This window comes from Phyllobates terribilis, unplaced genomic scaffold (assembly GCF_046119375.1).
Source record: "Phyllobates terribilis strain yellow unplaced genomic scaffold, ASM4611937v1 Scaffold_924__1_contigs__length_538081, whole genome shotgun sequence".
Taxonomy (NCBI): domain Eukaryota; kingdom Metazoa; phylum Chordata; class Amphibia; order Anura; family Dendrobatidae; genus Phyllobates; species Phyllobates terribilis.
The window spans coordinates 23,593-47,096 of NW_027363684.1; the positions used below are offsets into that span (position 1 = coordinate 23,593).

General features: G+C 47.5%; 2 protein-coding genes across 2 annotated transcripts in view; both read left to right on the forward strand.

Moving 5' to 3' along the window:
- Positions 1-23,504, forward strand: part of LOC141240616 (uncharacterized) — a 50,957-nt gene that overhangs the window by 22,758 nt on the left and 4,695 nt on the right. The gene's annotated exons all lie outside the window — the stretch shown is intronic.
- LOC141240614 (gastrula zinc finger protein XlCGF66.1-like) lies at positions 3,770-22,445 on the forward strand. The gene is made up of 5 exons (XM_073668681.1): positions 3,770-4,072; positions 6,171-6,311; positions 6,631-6,810; positions 7,765-7,885; positions 22,270-22,445. The coding sequence occupies exons 2-5, from the start codon at positions 6,228-6,230 to the stop codon at positions 22,443-22,445; spliced, it is 561 nt and encodes a 186-aa protein (XP_073524782.1). The 5' UTR covers positions 3,770-4,072; positions 6,171-6,227.

The following is a 23,504-nucleotide window of genomic DNA, read 5'->3' on the forward strand; positions in this document are numbered from 1 at the left end:
TGAGGTCCCCCAAGTTCAAAGACCCCATCTATGCTATATAAGTCTGACGGTTACCTTAGGTCAAAAACAACAACTAAATGTTCCTTCCTTGTATCAATAGAAACTAACGTGTCCTTGCTAGTCATCAGAATGTGTCTGATTAAATGTTTCAACACAAGCATAGGCATCACGAGAACAGAAACCAGTCTTTTTTTGCACAGCTAAATTGTATGATCGGACCATATATGGTAAATCTGTTTCTTCCTCCAGGGTGTATATAAACCCTATGCTTTGTAATAAAGTTAGAGTCTGTTGACGCATACTACCTGTCTTGTGTCTTATTCTCTCCGGGCCTGTATACTAAAGGATAGAAGAACCAGAAAGCAGTGACGACAGGGGTGAAGTAGGATTGTTTGGCCAGATGAAGGGCAGAGTTATAGGTTTTGAGCATGAATTTATAGTGGATGAAGTCCTCTGCTAAAAGAGATTTTCTCCACTGACGCTCAGCGCACCTTGAGCAACGCTGAAGAAAGCGTGTTTGCATTGTGTGCCAGGGCTGCCGTTGTCTGCGTTGGGTCTTTCTGCGTGTAGAAGGTGCTACTTCATTTAGGGCGCTCTTCACTGTATTATTGTAGTGTGACAATGCCAAGTTTGGACAGAAGAGGGAGGAGATGGGGGCTGAAGATGTGTGGAGATTGTCCATAAGCTGCTGGGTATTAATGGTACGTGTATTCCTAGAAGTGTGGTAAGTGGGGGTGTCCCAGGTGAGGAGACAGTTCTTGACAGAGAAGGAAAGAAGGTTGTGGTCCGACAGCGGGAAAGGAGAGTTAGTAAAGTCATGCAGCGAGCAGAGACGGGAGAAAACCAGGTCCAGAGTATTCCCGTCTTCATGTGTAGGAGAATTAGTAACCTGTGAGAGGCCGAATGAGGAGGTTAGAGGAAGTAGATGAGAGGCAGATTGGGAGAGGGGATCATCGATGGGGATGTTAAAGTCTCCTGTGATGAGCGTGGGGATGTCACAGGATAGAAAGTGAAGAAGCCAGTTGGCAAAGTTATCCAGGAACTGGTGGGAGGAGCCTGGAGGGCGATACATAACTGCCACTCACAGTGAGAAGGGTTTGAAGAGTCTGATGGTGTGGACTTCAAAGGAAGGAAACATAAGTGAGGGAACTGGGGGGATGACCTGGAAAGCACATTGTGGTGAAAGGAGCAAACCAACACCTCCACCCTGTCTATTCTCAGGTCTGGCCGTAAGTGAAAATTTCAGCCCACCAAATGAGAGAGCAGCAGCTGCGGTGGTGTCTGAATGCTGGATCCAGATTTTTGTAATAGCCAGAAGGTTAAGGGAATTAGAGAGGAAAAAATCGTGAATGTAAGTTAGTTTGTTACACACAGACAGTGCGTTCCAGAGGGCACAATGAAAGCAATAGGAGAGGGCATGCACTGAATGTTACTAAGATTAGCAGGGTTTCTATATGCAGCTGGAGGAGAGTGGTGTATGCTAGTGCAGGGAGGCCCAGTGTTGGGGGAGATGTTGCCAGCGACTAGGAGGAGAAAAATGAGAAAGAGCAGGTGGTGCAATGATTTGTATGAACGTTTTGCGTGCTGTATGGAGGTAGTGGATGGTTTGGAGTGGGTGAGAAATATCAGTGGAGCCTCAGAGTTATACATGAGAGAGGGGAGAAGGGAGGGGTGGATATGGAGAGAGTGCACAGAATGTGCTAAAGGGCAGGCGAGATGTGAGAAAGCAGAAGTTAAAACAAGTAAGATAATAATCATCGTACCATTTAACTATACGCACCAAAGTCTAAAAAACAAATATCATCATTCACCCACAACACATTCTAATTCTCCTCTGTATATCATAAATGGGAAGGAAAAATTATTGACCTAATTTATATATTATTTATTTTACATTTTTCGCAATCTCCACTTTTAAATCTGTATCTGCCGCCTGCAGTCTATCAGCAGTCAACAAGATTAAATCCAGGGAACACTTATTAATCTGCTGGAATTGATCGCAGAAAGTCCCATCCTCTGAAAACAGAGTGGGGCGCAGATGGACTCGCAGTCCTCGCGATAGGCGTTTTTCTCCACAGTATTCCATTAAAGTTGCAGCATGAAGTTCATAGGAGACTCACCTTTTGGTTTCTTTTCCCAGTCACGTCTCCTGAATTCACTTGTGGATATTTTGAGAAAGTCCGAAGATATCGTTGTCTGAGACAAAATACCAGGTGATAGAACAAGTGAGTGCTCCTAGGAGAGGAGGCGGTATTAAGAGAAGGTTATTAAGGAGGGAAGCCTTCTGGATATTGACTGTAAATCGTCTGTCTCCTAAAGGCCTGAATCTAGAGTATAATGTGAGTCCGTCAGTAGAGCTGGGGGACAAATGTTCCCTTTCTCTTCTTTCTTCTTGCAGACAGTACAGACACGGTGGTCTCGCTGGAGCGCAGATACCGCATTGTGCACTAACACATCTATGGTTATAGAAATGATCGGGGTCAGGAATGAAGTTGAGATTTGATGAAGGTTTTTTATGGATAGAGCAACATTGGATTCCGGGGAAGAAGCTTTCACATTACTATTTGTGGCTTCGGCTCTTATGTTGTGATAATGTTGGTATACTCATTGTTTTTTCAGTATGTAGACAGTGATCAGGTCATAGAAGGGTTATGGGTTTAGAATTGCTTTCATTTGTCATTGGGTGAATATTTTATTATCTGAACGGACGACTAAATTATCAGCATTAGAACATTTTAATAAAAAAAATAATAAATAAAATATGAAAAATTCTCCAGACCCTCATCACAAGATGGCGCTGAGAACTCTGCACAACAACATGGAGAGGAGGAGATGGCGCGGGAGGATGCTGAGGCTGAGTCGCACCCGGGAGAACCTGAGCCTACGTAAAGACAGGTATCTGTACTACTCCGCTCTGCTATACAAGACACAGACGTATTTCTTAGGCCGGGGTCCCACTAGCGTACGGTATGCGATGCGAGACCCCCCGATGTGATATGCTAATGACACTCGCTGCTGCTCTGCTGCGAGCGGGAGCCGAATGTCAGTGCTCCATGCTCTGATCTTCTCGCACGGCTGCAGAGAGGACGGGGAAATCACTATCTCCATCTCCTCTGCTGCTGGCATTGGCGGGAATCGCACTGCACTCGGGTGGTATCTGAGTGCAGCGCGATGTTTCACACGCACCTGTAGATTATATGGGTGCGTGCGATCCGATCGGAGCTGGAAAACAAAACGCCGCTGAGCAGAGAATCCGAGGATTACTGGGTCCGGACGCAGTCTGGGGTTTTATCAGATTGAAGTGAGAGCGAGCCCTGACTGGGGAAACAGATGAACTTACTATAGATGTGGACCTGATGAGACTACTGGACTTACAGAACCTCCGGGAGCAGAGAAATCCTCATCACTGGAGAAAGCGGCCACTATGTGACGTCAGAGGGAGGAGGAGCCGGAGGAGCGACTGCGCCGGGATCATCTGCAGATCTGGGCGGGGCAATGACCCCTGAGGGGGAGGAGCTGCGGTGACGTCATCACTGTCACATGACCGCAGCCTCATCACAGCTCCTTCACCATTATAATAACTTTATAGTTTATAGACTCATTACAGTCTGTGAGGAAACACTGCGGGGGCCAATCACCACCCGAAGCCCCGCCCCCTGATCACATGGCGGTGACGTCACCACAGGTCCTTCACCACTTCTCTCCTGAGCTCCGCCCCCTGATCACATGGCGGTGACGTCACCACAGGTCCTTCACTACCTCTCCAGAGCACATGGCCGTGACGTCACCACAGGTCCTTCACCACCTCTCTCCTTAGCTCCGCCCCCTGATCACATGGCGGCGGTCATCACAGGTCCTTCACCACCTCTCCCGAGCTCCGCCCCCTGATCACATGGCGATGACGTCACCACAGGTTCTTCATCACCTCTCTCCTGAGCTCCGCCCCCTGATCACATGGCGGTGACGTCACCACAGGTCCTCCCGCTCTCAGTGCAGTAGCTCCGTCCTGGTTGTGCGCAGCTCTTGCTCTCTGGTATCAGCCAGCAGCAGGTTTCCGCTTCCCGCCATTCCGGTGAGATTACAGGGAGGGTTTGTGGTGAATCTGTGAGAGGAGAGTGTGGGGTGAGATCAGAGCTGTTCCTGTGGAGGCTCCTGCTCCATGTGACTGCGGCTCCTCAGTGTTGTATGGGGGATGTGCAGCGGCTCCTCCTCACCTCACCGCCCCCGCTGGAGGTGGAGTTACCACGGTGACCGTCCCCCGCTGGAGGTGGAGTTACCACGGTGACCGTCCCCCGCTGGAGGTGGAGTTACCACGGTGACCGTCCCCCGCTGGAGGTGGAGTTACCACGGTGACGGCCCCCGCTGGAGGTGGAGTTACCACGGTGACCGTCCCCCGCTGGAGGTGGAGTTACCACGGTGACCGGCCTCCGCTGGAGGTGGAGTTACCACGGTGACCGTCCTCCGCTGGAGGTGGAGTTACCACGGTGACCGCCCCCCGCTGGAGGTGGAGTTACCACGGTGACCGTCCCCCGCTGGAGGTGGAGTTACCACGGTGACCGTCCCCCGCTGGAGGTGGAGTTGCCACGGTGACCGCCCCCGCTGGAGGTGGAGTTACCACGGTGACCGCCCCGCTGGAGGTGGTTACCACGGTGACCGCCCCCGCTGGAGGTGGAGTTACCACGGTGACCGTCCCCCGCTGGAGGTGGAGTTACCACGGTGACCGCCCCCCGCTGGAGGTGGAGTTACCACGGTGACCGCCCCCCGCTGGAGGTTGAGTTACCACGGTGACCGCCCCCGCTGGAGGTGGAGTTATCACGGTGACCGCCCCCGCTGGAGGTGGAGTTACCACGGTGACCGCCCCCCGCTGGAGGTGGAGTTACCACGGTGACCGTCCCCCGCTGGAGGTGGAGTTATCACGGTGACCGTCCCCCGCTGGAGGTGGAGTTACAACGGTGACCGTCCCCCGCTGCAGGTGGAGTTATCACGGTGACCGTCCCCCGCTGGAGGTGGAGTTACCACGGTGACCGCCCCCGCTGGAGGTGGAGTTACCACGGTGACCGCCCCCGCTGGAGGTGGAGTTACCACGGTGACCGCCCCCGCTGGAGGTGGAGTTACCACGGTGACCGCCCCCGCTGGAGGTGGAGTTACCACGGTGACCGCCCCCGCTGGAGGTGGAGTTTCCACGGTGACCGCCCCCGCTGGAGGTGTAGTTACCACGGTGACCGCCCCCGCTGGAGGTGTAGTTACCACGGTGACCGTCCTCCGCCGGCGGTGTAGTTACCACGGTGACTGTCCTCTGCTGGAGCTGTAGTTACCACGGTGACCGTCCCCCGCTGGAGGTGTAGTTACCACGATTACCGTCCCCCGCTGGAGGTGTTGTTACCACGGTGACCGCCCCCGCTGGAGGTGTAGTTACCACGGTGACCGCCCCCGCTGGAGGTGTTGTTACCACGGTGACCGCCCCCGCTGGAGGTGTAGTTACCACGGTGACCGCCCCCGCTGGAGGTGTAGTTACCACGGTGACCATCCTCTCCTGGAGCTGTAGTTACCACGGTGACTGCCCCCGCTGGAGGTGGAGTTACCACGGTGACCGCCCCCGCTGGAGGTGTAGTTACCACAGTGACCGTCCCCTGCTGGAGGTGTAGTTACCACAGTGACCGTCCTTCGCTGGAGGTGGAGTTACCACGGTGACCGCCCCCCGCTGGAGGTGTAGTTACAACAATGGTGACAGTCCTCTTCTGGCGGTGTAGTTACCACGGTGACCGAACTCCGCTGGAGCTGTAGTTACCACGGTGACCGCCCCCGCTGGCGCTGTAGTTACCACAGTGACCGTCCCCCGCTGGCGCTGTAGTTACCACGGTGACCGTCCTCTGCTGGAGGTGTAGTTACCACGCTGACCGTCCCCCGCTGGCGTTGTAGTTACCACGGTGACTGTCCCCCGCTGGCGCTGTAGTTACCACAGTGACCGCCCCCGCTGGCACTTTAGTTACCATGGTGACCGTCCTCCTACGAGGCTGATAATGAACGGTCAGGTCGGTGGAGGAGGCCGCGGTGGAGTTTGTGGCTTTTCCTCCAGATTCTTCCTGATAAATGTCGGATATTTGGGGCAGAATTCAGTGATTGTCGTTATATCGTCCCCTGTGATCTCCATCTTCTCCTTTATCATGAAGACGCCAGCAGGCCGAGATCCCTCCAGCTGATCCACTGCTCATCCCTCCTTCTCCTGAATGACCCCGAGGATGGACGAGGACGAGACCACCAGAAGGTTATTACACTTCACCCTGGAGATCATCTCCCTGCTGAGCGGAGAGGTAACTCCTCTACATTTCTATCAGCTTTATTGTGTTATGTAACAACTCCGACATCGGGAAGAGGAAATCCTGAAGAGGAAGAGAAGGATTCTTTACTGTAAGAGCAGTGATTGTGTGCAGCTCTCTGCCAGGAGGAGTTGTCATGGGGATTCCCTATAAGAGCTGTAGAGGGGCCTGGATGTCTGTCCTGAGTGTAATAATATTCCAGGTTATGGCCCCAGATTACTGGAGACGGTTATTGATCCCGGGATTTCTACTGATTGTCAGATCTTGAGTCGGGAAGGAATACTTCTCCCTAAGTGTCTCTCTCCATACACAGGATTACACAATAGTGAGGAAGACACCGGGGGAGGGTGTGACTCCCATCATCCATCTCCAGGAGTCAGGAGGGCGGAGCCCGGGCCCCATCACAGAGCCTCCCCCACACCCCCCGATACTTGAGAGGAAGAAGAAGATCCTAGAGCTCAGCAACAAGATGATTGAGCTGCTGAGCGGAGAGGTGACTGCTGGGACATTATACAGGACAGCACTGGAGGATTCTGGGTGATGAGCGGAGAGGTGACTGCTGGGACATTATACAGGACGGCACTGGAGGATTCTGGGTGATGACCGGAGAGGTGACTGCTGGGACATTATACAGGATGGCACTGGAGGATTCTGGGTGATGAGCGGAGAGGTGACTGCTGAGACATTATACAGGACAGCACTGAAGGATTCTGGGTGATGACCGGAGAGGTGACTGCTGGGACATTATACAGCACAGCACTGGAGGATTCTGGGTGATGACCGGAGAGGTGACTGCTGGGACATTATACAGGACAGCACTGGAGGATTCTGGGTGATGACTGGAGAGGTGACTGCTGGGACATTATACAGTACAGCACTGGAGGATTCTGGGTGATGAGCGGAGAGGTGACTGCTGGGACATTATACAGGACAGCACTGGAGGATTCTGAGTGATGAGCGGAGAGGTGACTGCTGGGACATTATACAGGACGGCACTGGAGGATTCTGGGTGATGACCGGAGAGGTGACTGCTGGGACATTATACAGGATGGCACTGGAGGATTCTGGGTGATGAGCGGAGAGGTGACTGCTGAGACATTATACAGGACAGCACTGGAGGATTCTGGGTGATGACCGGAGAGGTGACTGCTGGGACATTATACAGCACAGCACTGGAGGATTCTGGGTGATGACCGGAGAGGTGACTGCTGGGACATTATACAGGACAGCACTGGAGGATTCTGGGTGATGACTGGGGAGGTGACTGCTGGGACATTATACAGGACAGCACTGGAGGATTCTGGGTGATGAACGGAGAGGTGACTGCTGGGACATTATACAGGACAGCACTGGAGGATTCTGGGTGATGACCGGAGTGGTGACTGCCGGGACATTATACAGGACAGCACTGGAGGATTCTGGGTGATGACGGTGTCGTTGTTGTCAGGTTCCTATAAGGTGTCAGGACGTCGCTGTCTATCTCTCCATGGAGGAGTGGGAGTATCTAGAAGGACACCAGGATCGGTACCAGGAGGTGATGATGGAGGAGCTCCGGCCTCTTACACCAGGTTCGCTGTAGATGACGTGTAATGATGAATCTCCCATTTTCGGCTTTTCTCCTCTTTTTTTGCCTTGTACATGTGACTCTTGTGCTGCTGTTCTCGCTCCCTCCCTGTCTCGTCTTCTCCACTCCCCTCCCCCATCGCTCACACAGGAGAGTGATTGTCAGCAGCGTTTGATTTTAGATTCTATGGATAAATCAGCAGATTTCCAATTGTGTTTGGAGGACAATGAAGCCACATAAGACGACAGCAGAAGAAATATTAGGAAGATTCATCGCTTCATGACATCAGTAATCAGTAATGAGGGCTATGAAGGGTCGTTCCTCCTGAGCTTTTTGGGGTCTCAGGACTTGTTCTGGTGACTGATGGGGTCCTCTGTCCCCTGATCCGACGTCCCACACCGGGCGGTTACTCTGGTGACGTCCCTCCCCCGGTATCAGTATGGTACAATATAAGAGAGGGCCCTGCTCACAGTCTACATGTTAGAGGGGAATAGAAGGAGTTTCTTATCGGACACGACCAGAATAAGATGTTACACGTCTCTGAGGTCTCAGATTTGTAATGATTTACATTTATTGTGTATTGTTACTTACAGGGAACCTGTCTGGTTGGATATCACCAGTAACATGCACATATGGGGTTAATCTGCTGGCTAATAGCATTAGGGAGGTGCCCGGCCGCTGTACTGAGTGTGCGGCACCCGGAAGCCGCTGGCTTTCAGTCATGCAGGCGCTAACGCAGCTACAGTCACTGTACGCAGCACTGAGCGGCGTCTGTAACTGCGCCCGGGACTGAGACTGACAGCCGGCTCAGCAGTGCATCAGTACAGAGCGACCGTCACTCAGTGTCGGGGCGCAGTTACAGCTGTCGCTCACAGTGCTGCCAGTGGTGACTGTAGCTACACCTTCTTGATTCCTTGGGATTACATCAGGCCTATGCATTTTTTGTGAGGGTGGTAGTAGTGGCGAGGGACTGTTGTGTTCCTACACCCTGGCTCCCTGACAAAGACAAATGTCCCCATTCTCCTGTGCTGTGCGTGTGGTGCAGAACACTCACGTTTTGGTCGCAGATCTCTGCCGTCTTCGGTTTTTCCTCTTCAGTAACCGCCGCACACACAATACGGGACTTCCACTCCGCTTTATAAAAAAGAACTTTACTTAACCGTCCAACTTCACCATGAGGGAACACGCAGTATTGGGCGCATCCTTTTCCAGGTGCACAGTTCATTGCACAGCATATGTTAATATTCACCGTCTGTTTCTCCTGAGATGTCCCTTCCATAGTCGACCTCTTTGGCCTCTGAGACCCTCACAGTTTTTAGAGTCCCGTTCCATTTCCTCTGTACTATTCCCCGTCCGACTTCCCCTTCTGGGAAGATTTTGAGACAAGTTACTCTGCTGACTCCTGTGGACCGTAGGCCCCGAACATTAAGGGAAAGTCATTTTAGAGTTCCTGACTAACGTTCCTCTGCTGCTGGTCGGTCCGGGTTTCTGTGCCCCCTGGACCTCCAGCTACTGCTCTGTCACATCCCTCCCTCAGAACTAACTGACAGGAAAAAACGTTACTCCGCCCTGGCCTAATCTCCTCCCCTTTTGACTGGGCCGATCACCAATCCTCCTTCGGTTGCTGGGCAGACTTCCCCGTTACTCCCCTGCTGCAGTCTCTAAACCTCCTGGTAACTACCCGGCTCCTCCTGCTCTGCAGCTATTGCTGAACACAGTAACTGTTTCTATCCTAAACTATTGCGTTCACCACTACACTGTACCCAATTCCTAATAATAATAATATGTTTTATTTATATAGCGCCAACATATTCCGCAGCACTTTACAATTAAGCGGGGACATGTACAGACAATAAATTCAATACAAGGTAAGACAGTTTAAACAGTTACATTAGGAGCGAGGGTCCGGCCGCTCGCACGCTTACAATCTACAAGGGAATGGGGGGACACAGTAGGTGAAAAGTGCTTGTTATTTCAGGTCTGACAATTATAATAAATAGGGACTTTCATATAAAGCTGCATGATCTGGTCATCAGCCCGTATGTATAAGTGCAATAATCAAGTATCGAGTGCAGTTATCTTGTGCATGGAGGGTGAGGAGACAGATGAATAGTAGGGAGCAGATTCTGAATAATATTTAGAAGGAGGGGACAGGGGAAAGTTGGTTTACTGAGTAGTTAAGGTGGTCGGCTTGTTTAACCCCTTAAGCCCCGCGGGTGGTTTGCACGTTAATGACCAGACCAATTTTTACAATTCTGACCACTGTCACTTTATGAGGTAATTACTGTGGAACACTTCAACGGATCCCCCTGATTCTGAGATTGTTTTTTCGTGACATATTGTACTTCATGATTGTGGAAAAATTTCTTTGATATCACTTGCGTTTATTTGTGAAAAAAACGGAAATTTGGCAAAAATTTTGAAAATTTTGCAATTTTCAAAATTTTAATTTTTAAGCCCTGAAATCAGAGCGATATGTCACACAAAAGAGTTAATAAATAACATTTCCCACATGTCTACTTTACATCAGCACAATTTTGGAACCAAAATTTTTTTTTGTTAGGGAGCTATAAGGGTTAAAAGTTTACCAGCGATTTCTCATTTTTCCAACAAAATTTACAAAACCATTTTTTTAGGGACCGCATCACATTTGAAGTCACTTGGAGAGGTCTTTATGACAGAAAATACCCAAAAGTGACACCATTCTAAAAACTGCACCCCTCAAGGTGCTCAAAACCACATTCAAGAACTTTATTAACACTTCAGGTGCTTCACAGGAATTTTTTGAATGTGGAAGAAAAAAATAAACATTTAACTTTTTTCACAAAAATGTTACTTTAGACCCAATTTTTTTTATTTTCACAGGGGTAACAAGAAAAAATGGACCCCAAAATTTGTTGTGCAATTTCCCCTGGGCACGCAGATACCCAATATTTGGGGAAAAAACACTGTTTGGGCGCACGGCAGGGCTCGGAAGGGAAGGAGCGCCATTTGACTTTTTGATTGTAAAATTTGCTTGAATAATTAGCGGACTCCATGTTGTGTTTGGAGAGCCCCTGTGTGCCCAAACTTTGGAGCTCCCCCACAAGTGACCCCATTTTGGAAACTAGACCCCCCAAGGCACCTTTATAGATGCATAGTGAGCACTTGGAACCCCCAGATGCTTCACAAATTGATTCGTAAAAATGAAAAAGTGAAAAAAAAAACACTTTTTCATTTTTACGAATCAATTTGTGAAGCACCTAGGGGTTCCAAGTGCTCACTATGCATCTAGATAGGTGCCTTGGGGGGTCTAGTTTCCAAAATGGGGTCACTTGTGGGGGAGCTCCAATGTTTGGGCACACATGGACTCTCTAAATGCAACATGGTATCCGCTAACAAATTGAATGGAAAATTGGCTCAAATTGTTAGCGGACACCACATTGCATTTGGAGAGCCCCTCTGTGCCCAAACTTTGGAGCTCCCCCACAAGTGACCCCATTTTGGAAACTAGACCCCCCAAGGCACCTTTATAGATGCATAGTGAGCACTTGGAACCCCCAGTTGCTTCACAAATTGATTCGTAAAAATGAAAAAGTGAAAAAAAAAACACTTTTTCATTTTTACGAATCAATTTGTGAAGCACCTAGGGGTTCCAAGTGCTCACTATGCATCTAGATAGGTGCCTTGGGGGGTCTAGTTTCCAAAATGGGGTCACTTGTGGGGGAGCTCCAATGTTTGGGCACACAGGGACTCTCCAAATGCAACATGATATCCGCTAACAAATTGAATGGAAAATCGGCTCAAATTGTTAGCGGACACCACGTTGCGTTTGGAGAGCCCCTCTGTGCCCAAACTTTTGAGCTCCCCCACAAGTGACCCCATTTTGGAAACTAGACCCCCCAAGGCACCTTTCTAGATGCATAGTGAACACTTGGAACCCCCAGGTGCTTCACAAATTGATTCGTAAAAATGAAAAAGTGAAAAAAAAAACACTTTTTCATTTTTATGAATCAATTTGAGAAGCACCTGGGGTTCCAAGTGCTCACTATGAATCTAGATAGGTGCCTTGGGGGGTGTAGTTTCCAAAATGGGGTCACTTGTGGGGGAGCTCCAATGTTTGGGCACACAGGGACTCTCTAAATGCAACATGGTATCCGCTAACAAATTGAATGGAAAATTGGCTCAAATTGTTAGCGGACACCACATTGCATTTGGAGAGCCCCTCTGTGCCCAAACTTTGGAGCTCCCCCACAAGTGACCCCATTTTGGAAACTAGACCCCCCAAGGCACCTTTCTAGATGCATAGTGAACACTTCGAACCCCCAGGTGCTTCACAAATTGATTCGTAAAAATGAAAAAGTGAAAAAAAAAACACTTTTTCATTTTTATGAATCAATTTGAGAAGCACCTGGGGTTCCAAGTGCTCACTATGAATCTAGATAGGTGCCTTGGGGGGTGTAGTTTCCAAAATGGGGTCACTTGTGGGGGAGCTCCAATGTTTGGGCACACAGGGGCTCTCCAAACGCAATATGGCGTCCGCTAACAATTTGAGCCGATTTTCCATTCAATTTATTAGCGGACACCATGTCGCGTTTGGAGAGCCCGTGATGTGCCTAAACAGTGGAGCTCCCCCACAAGTGTCCCCATTTTGGAAACTATACCCCTCAAGGATTTTATTAAGGTGTATAGTGAACATTTTGAACCCAGAGGTACGGCACAGAATTTGTTTACATTAGGTCATCATATTGAATAAGTTGTCATTATTCTTGAGCGCAAGTGCTCGCTACTTGAGTTTGCATCGGGTACTCAGGTATGCACCATGTACAGCGTGTGCTCGAGTGACATGCTCGAGTCCCTGCTCCGCATGTTTCACGGTTATTAGACACCCAAAAAAAACATGCGGGGATCGCTCGTGCATGGCAGGCAATCCCCGTAAAGTTTTTTGGCCGCGAAGCATATGGGGCAGAGACTCGAGCATGTCACTCAAATACCCACGATACTCAATGCATACCAGAGCACCCGATGCAAACTCAAGTAGCGAGCACTTGCTCTCAACACTAGTCGCCATATCGTCATCTTTTTTTCTTACTTTTGAAAAAAATCCCAACCCCAGCCCTAGCCCTAGCACAACCCTAGCCCTAGCACAACCCTAGCCCCAGCACAACCCTAGCCCCAGCACAGCCCTAGCCCCAAACCCAGCCCTAACCCAATCCTAACCCAAGAGTTTATTTTTGACGCCGTTCCTTGTGCGGTATAAGTGATTAGACGACTTTATTCTTCGGGTCGGTGTGATTACAGCAATGCCAGAATCATGTGGGGTTTTTATGACTGACAGCTGTCACACACTAAAAGACGCATTTTTTGTAAAATCTAGTTTTTGCATCGCCATATTTTGAGAGCTATAATTTTTCCAGATTTTGGCAGACAGTCATGTGACGGCTCGTTTTTTGCGGGATGACTGGACGTTGTTATTGGTGCCATTTTCAGGCACGTGACATTTTTTGATCGCTTTCTATTCCGATTTTTTGGGAGGCAGAATAAACAAAAACCAACAATTCAGGAATTGTTTTTTTTTTTTTTATTTATTCTGTTCCGCTTGTGGTAAAATTGATAAGGTAGCTTTATTCTTCGGCTCAGTACGTTTACAGCGGTACCACATTTGTATCATTTTTCTATGTTTTGGCGCTTATACACAATAAAAGCTATTTTATAGAAAAAAATATTTTTTAGCATCGCTTTATTCTGAGAGCTATAACTTTTTTATTTTTCGGCTGATGGAGCTGTATGGCGGCTTGTTTTTTGCGGGACGAGATGACGTTTTCAGCGGTATCATTTTTATTTATATGCGTCTTTTTGATCGCGTGTTATTCCACTTTTTGTTTGGCTTTATGGTGATAAAGCATTGTTTTTTGCTTCGTTTTTTTTTTTTTTTTTTTTACCTTGTTCACTGAAGGGGTTAACTAGTGGGACAGTTTTATAGGTCAGGTTGTTCCGGACGCGGCGATACCAAATATGTGTACTTTTATTGTTTTTTTGGGGTTTTTTATAATAATATTTATTGATGGGTACATTATATTTTTATTTTTGGTGGATTATTTTTTTTTTATATTTTTGCAAATTTTTTTTTAATTTTTTTTTCCACTTTCACACAGTTTATACACTTTATTACTTTGTCCCACTCTGGGACTTTCACTTTTTTTTCTCTGATCGCCTGCATGGCACAGGAATGCAGCACCATCCCTATGCCATGCAAGCTGTCAGAAATGCACAGTGTGAAGATTGCTTGGAGATGCACTGCGCATGTCCAAGCAATCTTCCTGCTGTCTGGTGACCCGGATGTTGTCATGACGACATCGGGTCGTCATGGCAACACCCGGGAAGCCTTTGCAGACTGCGCTGGAAGCCGGAAGAGGAGGTGAGAATCGGCGATCACCTCCCCTTGCCCCCGCAATGCCGCGATCGACTTCGATCGCAGCATCGCGGGGGTTAATGTGCTGGGAGCGATGCAGGACCGCTCCCTGCACATAGTACCGGGTGTCAGCTGTGACAATCAGCTGACACCCGGCGGCGATCGCGCCCGCACAGCCTGTGTGCGCGCGCGATCGCCATGACGTACTAATACGGGTCTGGCTCTTAAGTCCCAGGGCACAGACGCGTATTAGTACGGCAAATGTTGTTAAGGGGTTAAAGAGATGGGTTTTTAAAGCGCATTTGAAGACATGGGGGCTAGGCATCAGTCGGATCTTCTGGGGTAGAGCATTCCAGAGAACTGGCGCAGCACGAGAGAAGTCTTGGAGACGGAGGTGCGAGGTTCGGATTATGGGGGATGTTAGTCTTAGGTCATTTGTAGAACGGAGGGCACATGTAGGGCGATAGACAGAGATGAGAGAGGAGATATAAGGCGGTGCAGAACTGTGGAGAGCTTTGTGGGTGAGAGCGATGAGTTTATATTGGACCCTGTAGTGAATGGGCAACCAGTGTAATGACTGGCACAAGATGGAGGCATCGGTGAAGCGGCTGGACAGAAATACGACCCTGGCTGCCGCATTCAGGACCGATTGGAGAGGAGAAAGTTTGGTAAGAGGGAGACCAATCAGAAGAGAGTTGCAGTAGTCCAGACGAGAGTGAATAAGAGCGACAGTAAGAGTTTTAGCAGTTTCAAAGGTGAGAAAATGTCGGATTCTGGAGATGTTTTTAAGATGCAGGTGACAAGAGTGAGTGAGTGATCGGATATAGGGAGTAAAGGAAAGGATAGTGTCAAATATGACCCCAAGGCAGCGGCCGTGCTGCTTGGGGGTTATGGTTGAACCCTCCAAGGTAATTTCGATGTTAGGTAGAGTTGGGTTAGTAGAGGGGAGAAACACAAGAAGTTCAGTTTTAGAGAGATTCAGTTTAAGATAGAGGGAGGACATGATGTTAGAGACAGCGGACAGTCAATCCTTGGTATTTTGTATTAGGGTAGGGGTGATGTAAGGGGAAGAACTGTATAATTGGGTGTCTTCAGCATAGAGATGATACTGAAACCCAAATCTGCTGATTGTTTGTCCAATAGGGGCAGTGTATAGAGAGAAGAGGAGGGGACCAAGGACTGAGCCTTGCGGGACCCGATAGTAAGGGAACGAGGAGAGGAAGAGGAGCCGGCAAAAGATACAGTGAAGGAGCGGTCAGAGAGGTAGGAGATCCAGGAGAGAACGGTTTCCTTGAGGCCTATAGAGCAGAGCATAGTGAGGAGGAGCTGGTGACCCACAGTGTCAAATGCAGCAGAGAGATCCAGGAGAATCAGCAGGGAGCAGTGACCTTTGGACTTAGCTGTTCATAGATCATTAGAGACTTTAGTGAGGGCAGTTTCAGTGGAGTGTAAGGAGCGGAAACCAGATTGTAGAGGGTCAAGAAGAGAGTTATCTGAGAGGTATCGGATTAGACGGGAGTGGACCAGGCGTTCCAGGAGTTTAGAGATGAAAGGAAGATTAGAGACAGGTCTGTAGTTAGCAGTGCAGTTCTGGTCCAGTGATGGCTTTTTAAGTAAAGGGGTTATGATGGCATGTTTAAATGAGGAGGGAAAGATACCTGAAGAAATAGAGAGGTTAAATATTTGTCAGGTGAGTGGTGACCACCGGTGAGAGAGACTGCAGGAGATGTGAAGGAATGGGGTCACAGTAGCAGGTTGTAGGTCGAGAAGAAGTGAGGAGCTGGGTAACTTCTTTTGTAACAGGCTCAAAGATGGCTAGTGAGCTTGAAGTGCGGCAGGTAAGGGGATCCAGGCACTGAGGAGATTAAGCTGAGATGTCCTGATTGATGTGGTTGATTTTTTTCTAGGAAATAAGTGGCCAGATCCTCACCGCTGAGGTTGGTGGTGGGGGCCTGTGCATTAGGTTTCAGGAGGGAGTTTAAGGTTTCAAAAAGTCGTTTTGGATTGTTGGACAGTGAAGTGATGAGGGTGGTGAAATAGGATTGTTTGGCCAGATGAAGGGCAGAGTTATAGGTTTTGAGAATGAATTTAGAGTGGATGAAGTCCTCTGCTAAAATAGATTTTCTCCACTGACGCTCAACACACCTAGAGCAACGCTGAAGAAAACGTGTTTGCATTGTGTGCCATGGCTGCCGTTGTCTGTGTCGGGTCTTTCTGCGTGTAGAAGGTGCTGCTTCATCTAGGGCGCTCTTCACTGTATTATTGTAGTGTGACAATGCCAAGTCTGGACAGAAGAGGGAGGAGATGGGGGCTGAAGATGTGTGGAGATTGTCCATAAGCTGCTGGGTATTAATGGTACCTGTATTCCTATAAGTGAGGTAAGTAGGGGTGTCCCGGATGAGGAGACAGTTCTTGACAGAGAAGGAAAGAAGGTTGTGGTCCGAGAGCGGGAGAGGGGAGTTAGTAAAGTCATGCAGCGAGGATAGACGGGAGAAAACCAGGTCCAGAGTATTCCCGTCTTCATGTGTAGGAGAGTTAGTAACCTATGAGAGGCAGATTGGGAGAGGAGATCATTGATGGGGATGTTAAAGTCTCCCATGATGAGGGTGGGGATGTCACAGGATAGAAAGTGAGGAAGCCAGGTGGCAAAGTGATCCAAGAACTGGCGGGAGGAGCCTGGAGGGCGATACAGAACCGCCACTCACAGGGAGAAGGGTTTGAAGAGTCTGACAGTGTGGACTTCAAAGGAAGGAAACATAAGTGAGGGAACCGGGGTGGGGGGTGACCTGGAAAGCACATTGTGGTGAAAGGAGCAAACCAACACCTCCACCCTGTCTATTCTCAGGTCTGGCCGTATGTGAAAATTTCAGCCCACCAAATGAGAGTGCAGCAGCTGCGGTGGTGTCTGAATGCTGGGTCCAGATTTATGTAATAGCCAGAAGGTGAAGGGAATTGCTGAGGAAAAAATCATGAATGTAAGTTAGTTTGTTACACACAGACCGTGCGTTCCAGAGAGCACAATGAAAGCAATTGGAGAGGGCAGGCACTGAATGTTACTAAGATTAGCTGGGTTTCTATATGCAGCTGGAGGAGAGTATATGCTAGTGCCGGGAGGCCTAGGGTTGGGGGAGATGTCACCAGCGACTAGGAGAAGGAGAAAAAAGAGAAAGAGCAGGTGGTGCAATGATTTGTATGAACGTTTTGAGTGCTGTATGGAGGTAGTGGATGTTATACATGAGAGAGGGGAGAAGGGAGGGGTGGATATGGAGAGAGTGCATAGAATGTGATAAAGGGCGGGCGAGATGTGAGAAAGCAGAAGTTAAAACAAGTAAGAGGCTGATTGCAATGACTAATGCAATACAACTGACCAAGAAGCAGCATGTTTGTATGAATATCTTATGCACCTTATCTGTCTCCTGCCCTGTCCAACTGCCATTGTATAACTGCTTATTAAAAGCACTTTAAGTTATTGCACTTAGTCTGTTGCACACGTGACCCAGCACACGTGCTATCCTGAGCCAGAGCTGAATATATATGAATTGAAATGTCTGCTAACATGCAGCACCTAATCTAATACTCTACCTATATATACTCACCCTATAACTAACACATCAGACATTAGGTCACATACATACTCATATATAAACACAGGGTACAGCAATATGTGCAGAAAGAGGGAAGAGGCGCATGACCGTCCTGGTCTCCCTCTTACACATTTCCTCCCCCCGTGATATTAATATCTCACTCCTCTGCTACGTGTTATCTCTTCTGAAATCTGCATTGTATCTCCATGTTACTTGCAATGCTCTGCAGCTAATCACTGGTATATACACTGCTCAAAAAAATAAAGGGAACACTTAAACAACAGAATATAACTCCAAGTAAATCAAACTTCTGTGAAATCAAACTGTCCACTTAGGAAGCAACACTGATTGACAATCAATTCCACATGCTGTTATGCAAATGGAATAGACAATAGATGGAAATTATTGGCAATTATCAAGACACCCTCAATAAAGGAATGGTTCTGCAGGTGGGGACCACAGACCACATCTCAGTACCAATGCTTTCTGACTGATGTTTTGGTCACTTTTGAACGTGTAAACCTGCCGCCGTTTCACTCGGGTGCGCCAGTTACGTTGCCTTCACCAGCCTTTGTTGCGCCTTCACCCAGGCTTGCATTGTACAGAGCGTCCTGCTCTGCAGCTTAGCAAACAAACCACTGACACACCCAAACCTTTGCTGAAGGTTTTTTAATGGATTCTGTGGCCATGAGCCACTTGTAAGACTCGGCAGGAGGGAGTGGAACGCCCCACTGCCACCTGCAGATCACTCCCAAAATAAAAGCCCACGCTGGGTTTTCTTGAATCCAACTTGGTCAAATAGTTTCACCAAGTCCAAACTTTCCTTTTATTTTGCTCTGCAGCCACAGGTGTTTCTGTGACTCCAGTGCACTCCAGCGGGTTCAATGTGCCTCTATGAGCATCCTAGGGGTATACATACCGTCCCCCGCATATAATTCCCCTCACTGCCTCACGACTGTAATACAGAGATAAAAGCCTGTGATCCCAATGTATTACCTGTGACAATACGGCTTTTTTTCTCAGATATTCCAGACGATTAGATTTGTTAAATCAAGAGAAATGGCATTTATAGAAGGGCCGGATGATTTTCTCACAGTGAATGTCATTGTAGGTTAAAATAATTGAAAAAGAATGTAGAACTTGTGGAGACCGGTTGGACTTGATGGACCTGAGTCTTATTTAAACCTATATAACTATGTATTCATGGGGTTAATCGCAAAGGTCAGAGTTTAAGCACCGATCGCTGCCGTTACAGGTAGATGCTGGATATTGGGAAGGGATTAAATACTTTATAGGAAAATGTATATTTTATTAGAACAGATGTTTTTCGGTCATCCCATCTAAAAATAACTATAAAGTGAAGACCCCGATGGGCTCATACTGGGACCCCCTCACATAGACTCCTCGGGTGCTATTACTTTCAACAATAAAGAGGTTAAATAGCCGGAGGTTTACTTATTTCTAGTTCTCAGAAGGAAAAAAACTCCTCAGACGACCCCCCATGGGGAATCGGCATCTGTCCCTTATTCATTATCCTGTGACTATGACATAAATCTGTGTTGGGAATCCTCCTATAATCCATGTGGTGACGGCTCGGAGGACCTGCTTCTCCCGCTGCTCAGTGACTGGGCTTCTGTGCACTGCTGATCACCATTATTGGCATCCCTTCATTTTGTTCATGGCCTGTACAATATCTTCAGAAATAATGAAAGTTACAGTATATCCTTAGGATTTTTTTAATTGGTGGTCCAAAGTAATACAACAATAGAACATTGTTTAACCTCCTTGTGGCAATTTCAAAGAAGAAACCGAATAAACAGCATGTGCAGCAATAAAGGCCCCCCTAAACCCCTAATTAATACTTGGCAGAAAAACAAGAACCTCCTCCAGCGGTAGCCAAAAATATAAAAAGCGAAGTTTATTGATCACATTAGAAACTGTAGTAGCAAGTCACCAAAAGAGATCCATAGATATTCTATTCTATTTTCTGCTGTTTGTCTCCACGTCCGAGACTGGGACGGCTCCGCGCGCTGCCTTACAGATGAAGACTGCTAATCAACGTTGGGTGAGCTGACTATTCCTTTACCCCATTCCCCTCTGTTCTTCAAGTAATTAATACTTGGTTGCACACCCTTTGGCATTGCTGACAGCCTCCAGATGTTTTGCACTTCTCAGCTGGGATTTTCTCCCACTTTTCCTGTGCAGTTTGTTCGAGCTCTTGAATGTTTGCAGGTTCTTTTTCCCTTTTCCCAATTTTCCTCTTTCCAGGGAGGTTCTTGACGGTTCCATGCTTGGCAAACTTATTAATGACATTGCGCACTGTTGAAACTGGGATACCAAGGTTTTTGGAGATGCCCTTCTACCCTTTGGAAGTCTTGTGTTTGCTAATAGCAGTTCTGATGTCCTCAGTCAGCTCCTTCGTCTTCACCATTGTGACAAAGGAACGGGGCCTACCATGTGGCTTTTTAAAACACTGAAGTCATCATTCATTGGCTAATTCTTGTCACATGGGCACTGACAATCACAGGAGAATCTCTTTTGTGATTTACCACAGGCGAGTCAAAATGTGTTTCCATACTAAATTAAGGTAAAGGTGGAAATACCAGTGACACAGAAAGCTTTAGATTTTTCTATTTTTCCCTCCCATTGTTTTTTGTTTTAAATTATCATTTGCTCTTTTGTATTTAACATGAGTCTCTATACAAAAAAACTGTTTCAGTTTATTAATTTTTTTCAGGAGATATTCCACATTATGTACTTAAAGCGCACCTGTCAGCAGGATTGTGCTTAGTAAACTACATACACTGTCAGGTGGGCGACATTACACTGATTAAAATGATACCTTTTTTGATGAAATCTGTCCTGTGGTTCTTGTGTAATCTTTACTTTCAGTTTAGAGATAATGATATGCCCGTGCTCCAGGGCGACCTGTGGGGGGCGCTCTATCTGGTGCTCTGATTACATATTCACCTGTATGCTCTTATGGCAGCTCACTGTGCCTTCACTGACCTGCCTCCTATTTTACCTAGCCACGCACTACTAGATGCATTATGTAAAATAGGAAGCAGGTCAGTGAACGATAAGTGAGCTGTCATAAGAGCATACAGATGAATATGTCAGCAGAAACCCAGATAGAGCGCCCCCCATAGGCTGCCCCGGAGCACGAGCATATCATTATCTCCAAGCTGAAAGTAAAGATTACACAAGAACCACAAGACGGATTTTATCAACCAAGGTATCCGCTGTCTAGCACTCTGAAAATGGTGGCGGCCCACAAAGCAGGAGAAGGCTATGAGCAAAGCGTTTTCAAGTTGCCCTTTCCTCGGTTCAAAATGTAATAAAGAAATGGCAGTTAACAGAAACAGTGGAGGTCAAGATAAGGTCTGGAAGACCAAGCAAATTTTCAGTAGGATTGCTAGAGAGGCAAATCAGAACCCCCGCCTGACTGCAAAAGACCTTCAGAAAGATTTAGCAGACTCTGGAGTTGTGGTACATTGTTGTACTCTTCAGAGACACCTGCACAAATATGGCCTTCATGGAAGAGTCATCAGAAGTAAACCTCTCCTGCGACCTCACCATGAAATTCAGCGTCAGAAGTATGCAAAAGTACATCTAAGAAGGTCTGATGCATTTTGGAAACAAGTCTTGTGGACCGATGAGGTTAAAATAGAGCAATGATCAAAGTTGTGTGGAGAAAAAAGGGCAAAGAATTTTAGGAAAAGAACATCTCGCCAACCATTAAGCATGGTGGTGGATCAGTCCTGCTTTGGGGTTGTGTTGCAGCCAATGGCACAGGGAACAGGTAGAGGGAAGAATGGATTCCAGGAAATTTCAGCAAATTCTTGATACAAACATAACACCATCTGCAAAAAAAGCTGGAGGTGAAAAGAGGATGGCAAATGATAATGGTACTAAACACACGTCAAAAGGCGCAAGCTGAAGGTTTTACAATGGCCCTCATAGTCCCCTGATTTGAACATCATTGAAAATCTGTGGCTAGACCTCAAAATAGCAGACGATGCAAGACGACCCAAGAATCTCACAGAACTGGAAGAATTCCTCCAAGGAAGAAAGGATGAAAATCCCTCAAACAAGAATTGAAAGACTATTGTCTGCTACAAAAAGCATTTACACGCTGTGATACTTTCAAAAGGGGGCGTTACTAGGTACTAACCTTGCCAGGTGCTAAAACTTTTGCATTTGCCCTTATTGAATTTTTTTTTAAATGTAAAAGATGAAAATATATCTAATTTATTGTTTTGCCTAAAATACAAAGGAAATGTCATCTGTAACTTTAGGTCGTTTAGAGATTATTTCATCTTCAACTTAACTGTTCACAGTAACAGTAATTATGACCATTGGTGCCCAAACTTTTACATGTCAGTGTATTCTGTCACTATGTGTTTCCTACAGATGGACTCGTGGAAAGAAATCCACCAGAGAGATGTCCCCGTCCTCTGTATCCCCAGGACTGTCCAGAGGAGAATCACAACATCCCGGAGGATCATCAGGTAGACGACACTGAAGTCCCCACAACATCTCACCATGAAGTGATGGGACCTGAGCTCAACTTACATTGTTCTTTTTAGGGTGAAGATCTGATTGATATTAAGGTTGAGGTTATACATGGAGCACAAGAGGCGACCGCAATATGGGCCAATCAGCAGGGTGAGGAGGGAGACTGTCATGTCTGTTCTGTGGTCACCTACTACTACTCCCATCATCTCATCATCACATGACACAATCTATTCCGTCACTTTGTGTTTCCTACAGATGGATCCAGGAGGAGAAATCCACCAGAGAGATGTCCCCGTCCTCTGTATCCCCAGGACTGTCCAGAGGAGAATCACAACATCCCGAAGAGTCATCAGGTAGACCGTGCTGAGCCCTGTATCGGATCTGTATATGGGGGGACATTTCTGATCGAGGTCATAGATGTCATATATTTTGGTGGTTTCTTGTATTGTGCTGATTGTTACATCTGATATATCAGGAGGAAGATCCGACTAAGAATAAAGTGAAGGACGAGACAGAAGAAGAAGCGATGACGAGGGGGGATCAGCCGTGTGTGAATGACGGGAAGGAGAAGATTCCTGTAGATGTTTCCACAGGTGTGTAATAATGACCGACGTGTGATGATGATGACTGGCGTATAACGATGATGATTGGCATGTGACTATGATTAGCGGCGTGTGATGATGATGATTGGCATGTGACTATGATTAGCGGCGTGTGATGATGATGACTGGCATATGACGATGATGATTGGCATGTGACTCTGATTAGCGGCGTGTGATGATGATGACTGGCGTATGACGATGATGATTGGCATGTGACTATGATTAGCGGCGTGTGATGATGATGACTGGCGTATGACGATGATGATTGGCATGTGACTATGATTAGCGGCGCCTGACGATGACCGGTGTGTGATATTGTATGAAGTCTCCGGTGCAGTGAAGCTTTATCCGCCGTCCACATCACAGCAGAAGCGTCCGGTGATGGCGCGGCTGCTCTTGTACAGAGTCCGGTTGCGCACCGATGAATAACTGGGCCGCATTCACACCTCTTCTTAATGATTTAATAAGCACATTTTTAATTTTCCTAATTGTGTTTTTTACTATTACTTCCATCTTTTACTTTCATAT

What these genes read in the sequence shown, in the direction of transcription:
- LOC141240614 (XM_073668681.1), top strand. Translation starts at nt 6,228, where the DNA reads ATGACCCCGAGGATGGACGAGGACGAGACCACCAGAAGGTTATTACAC. An exon ending in TCTCCCTGCTGAGCGGAGAG is followed by an intron (nt 6,312 to 6,630) that starts GTAACTCCTCTA and finishes CTCCATACACAG; the next exon opens with GATTACACAATAGTGAGGAA. An exon ending in GCTCCGGCCTCTTACACCAG is followed by an intron (nt 7,886 to 22,269) that starts GTTCGCTGTAGA and finishes TGTTTCCTACAG; the next exon opens with ATGGACTCGTGGAAAGAAAT.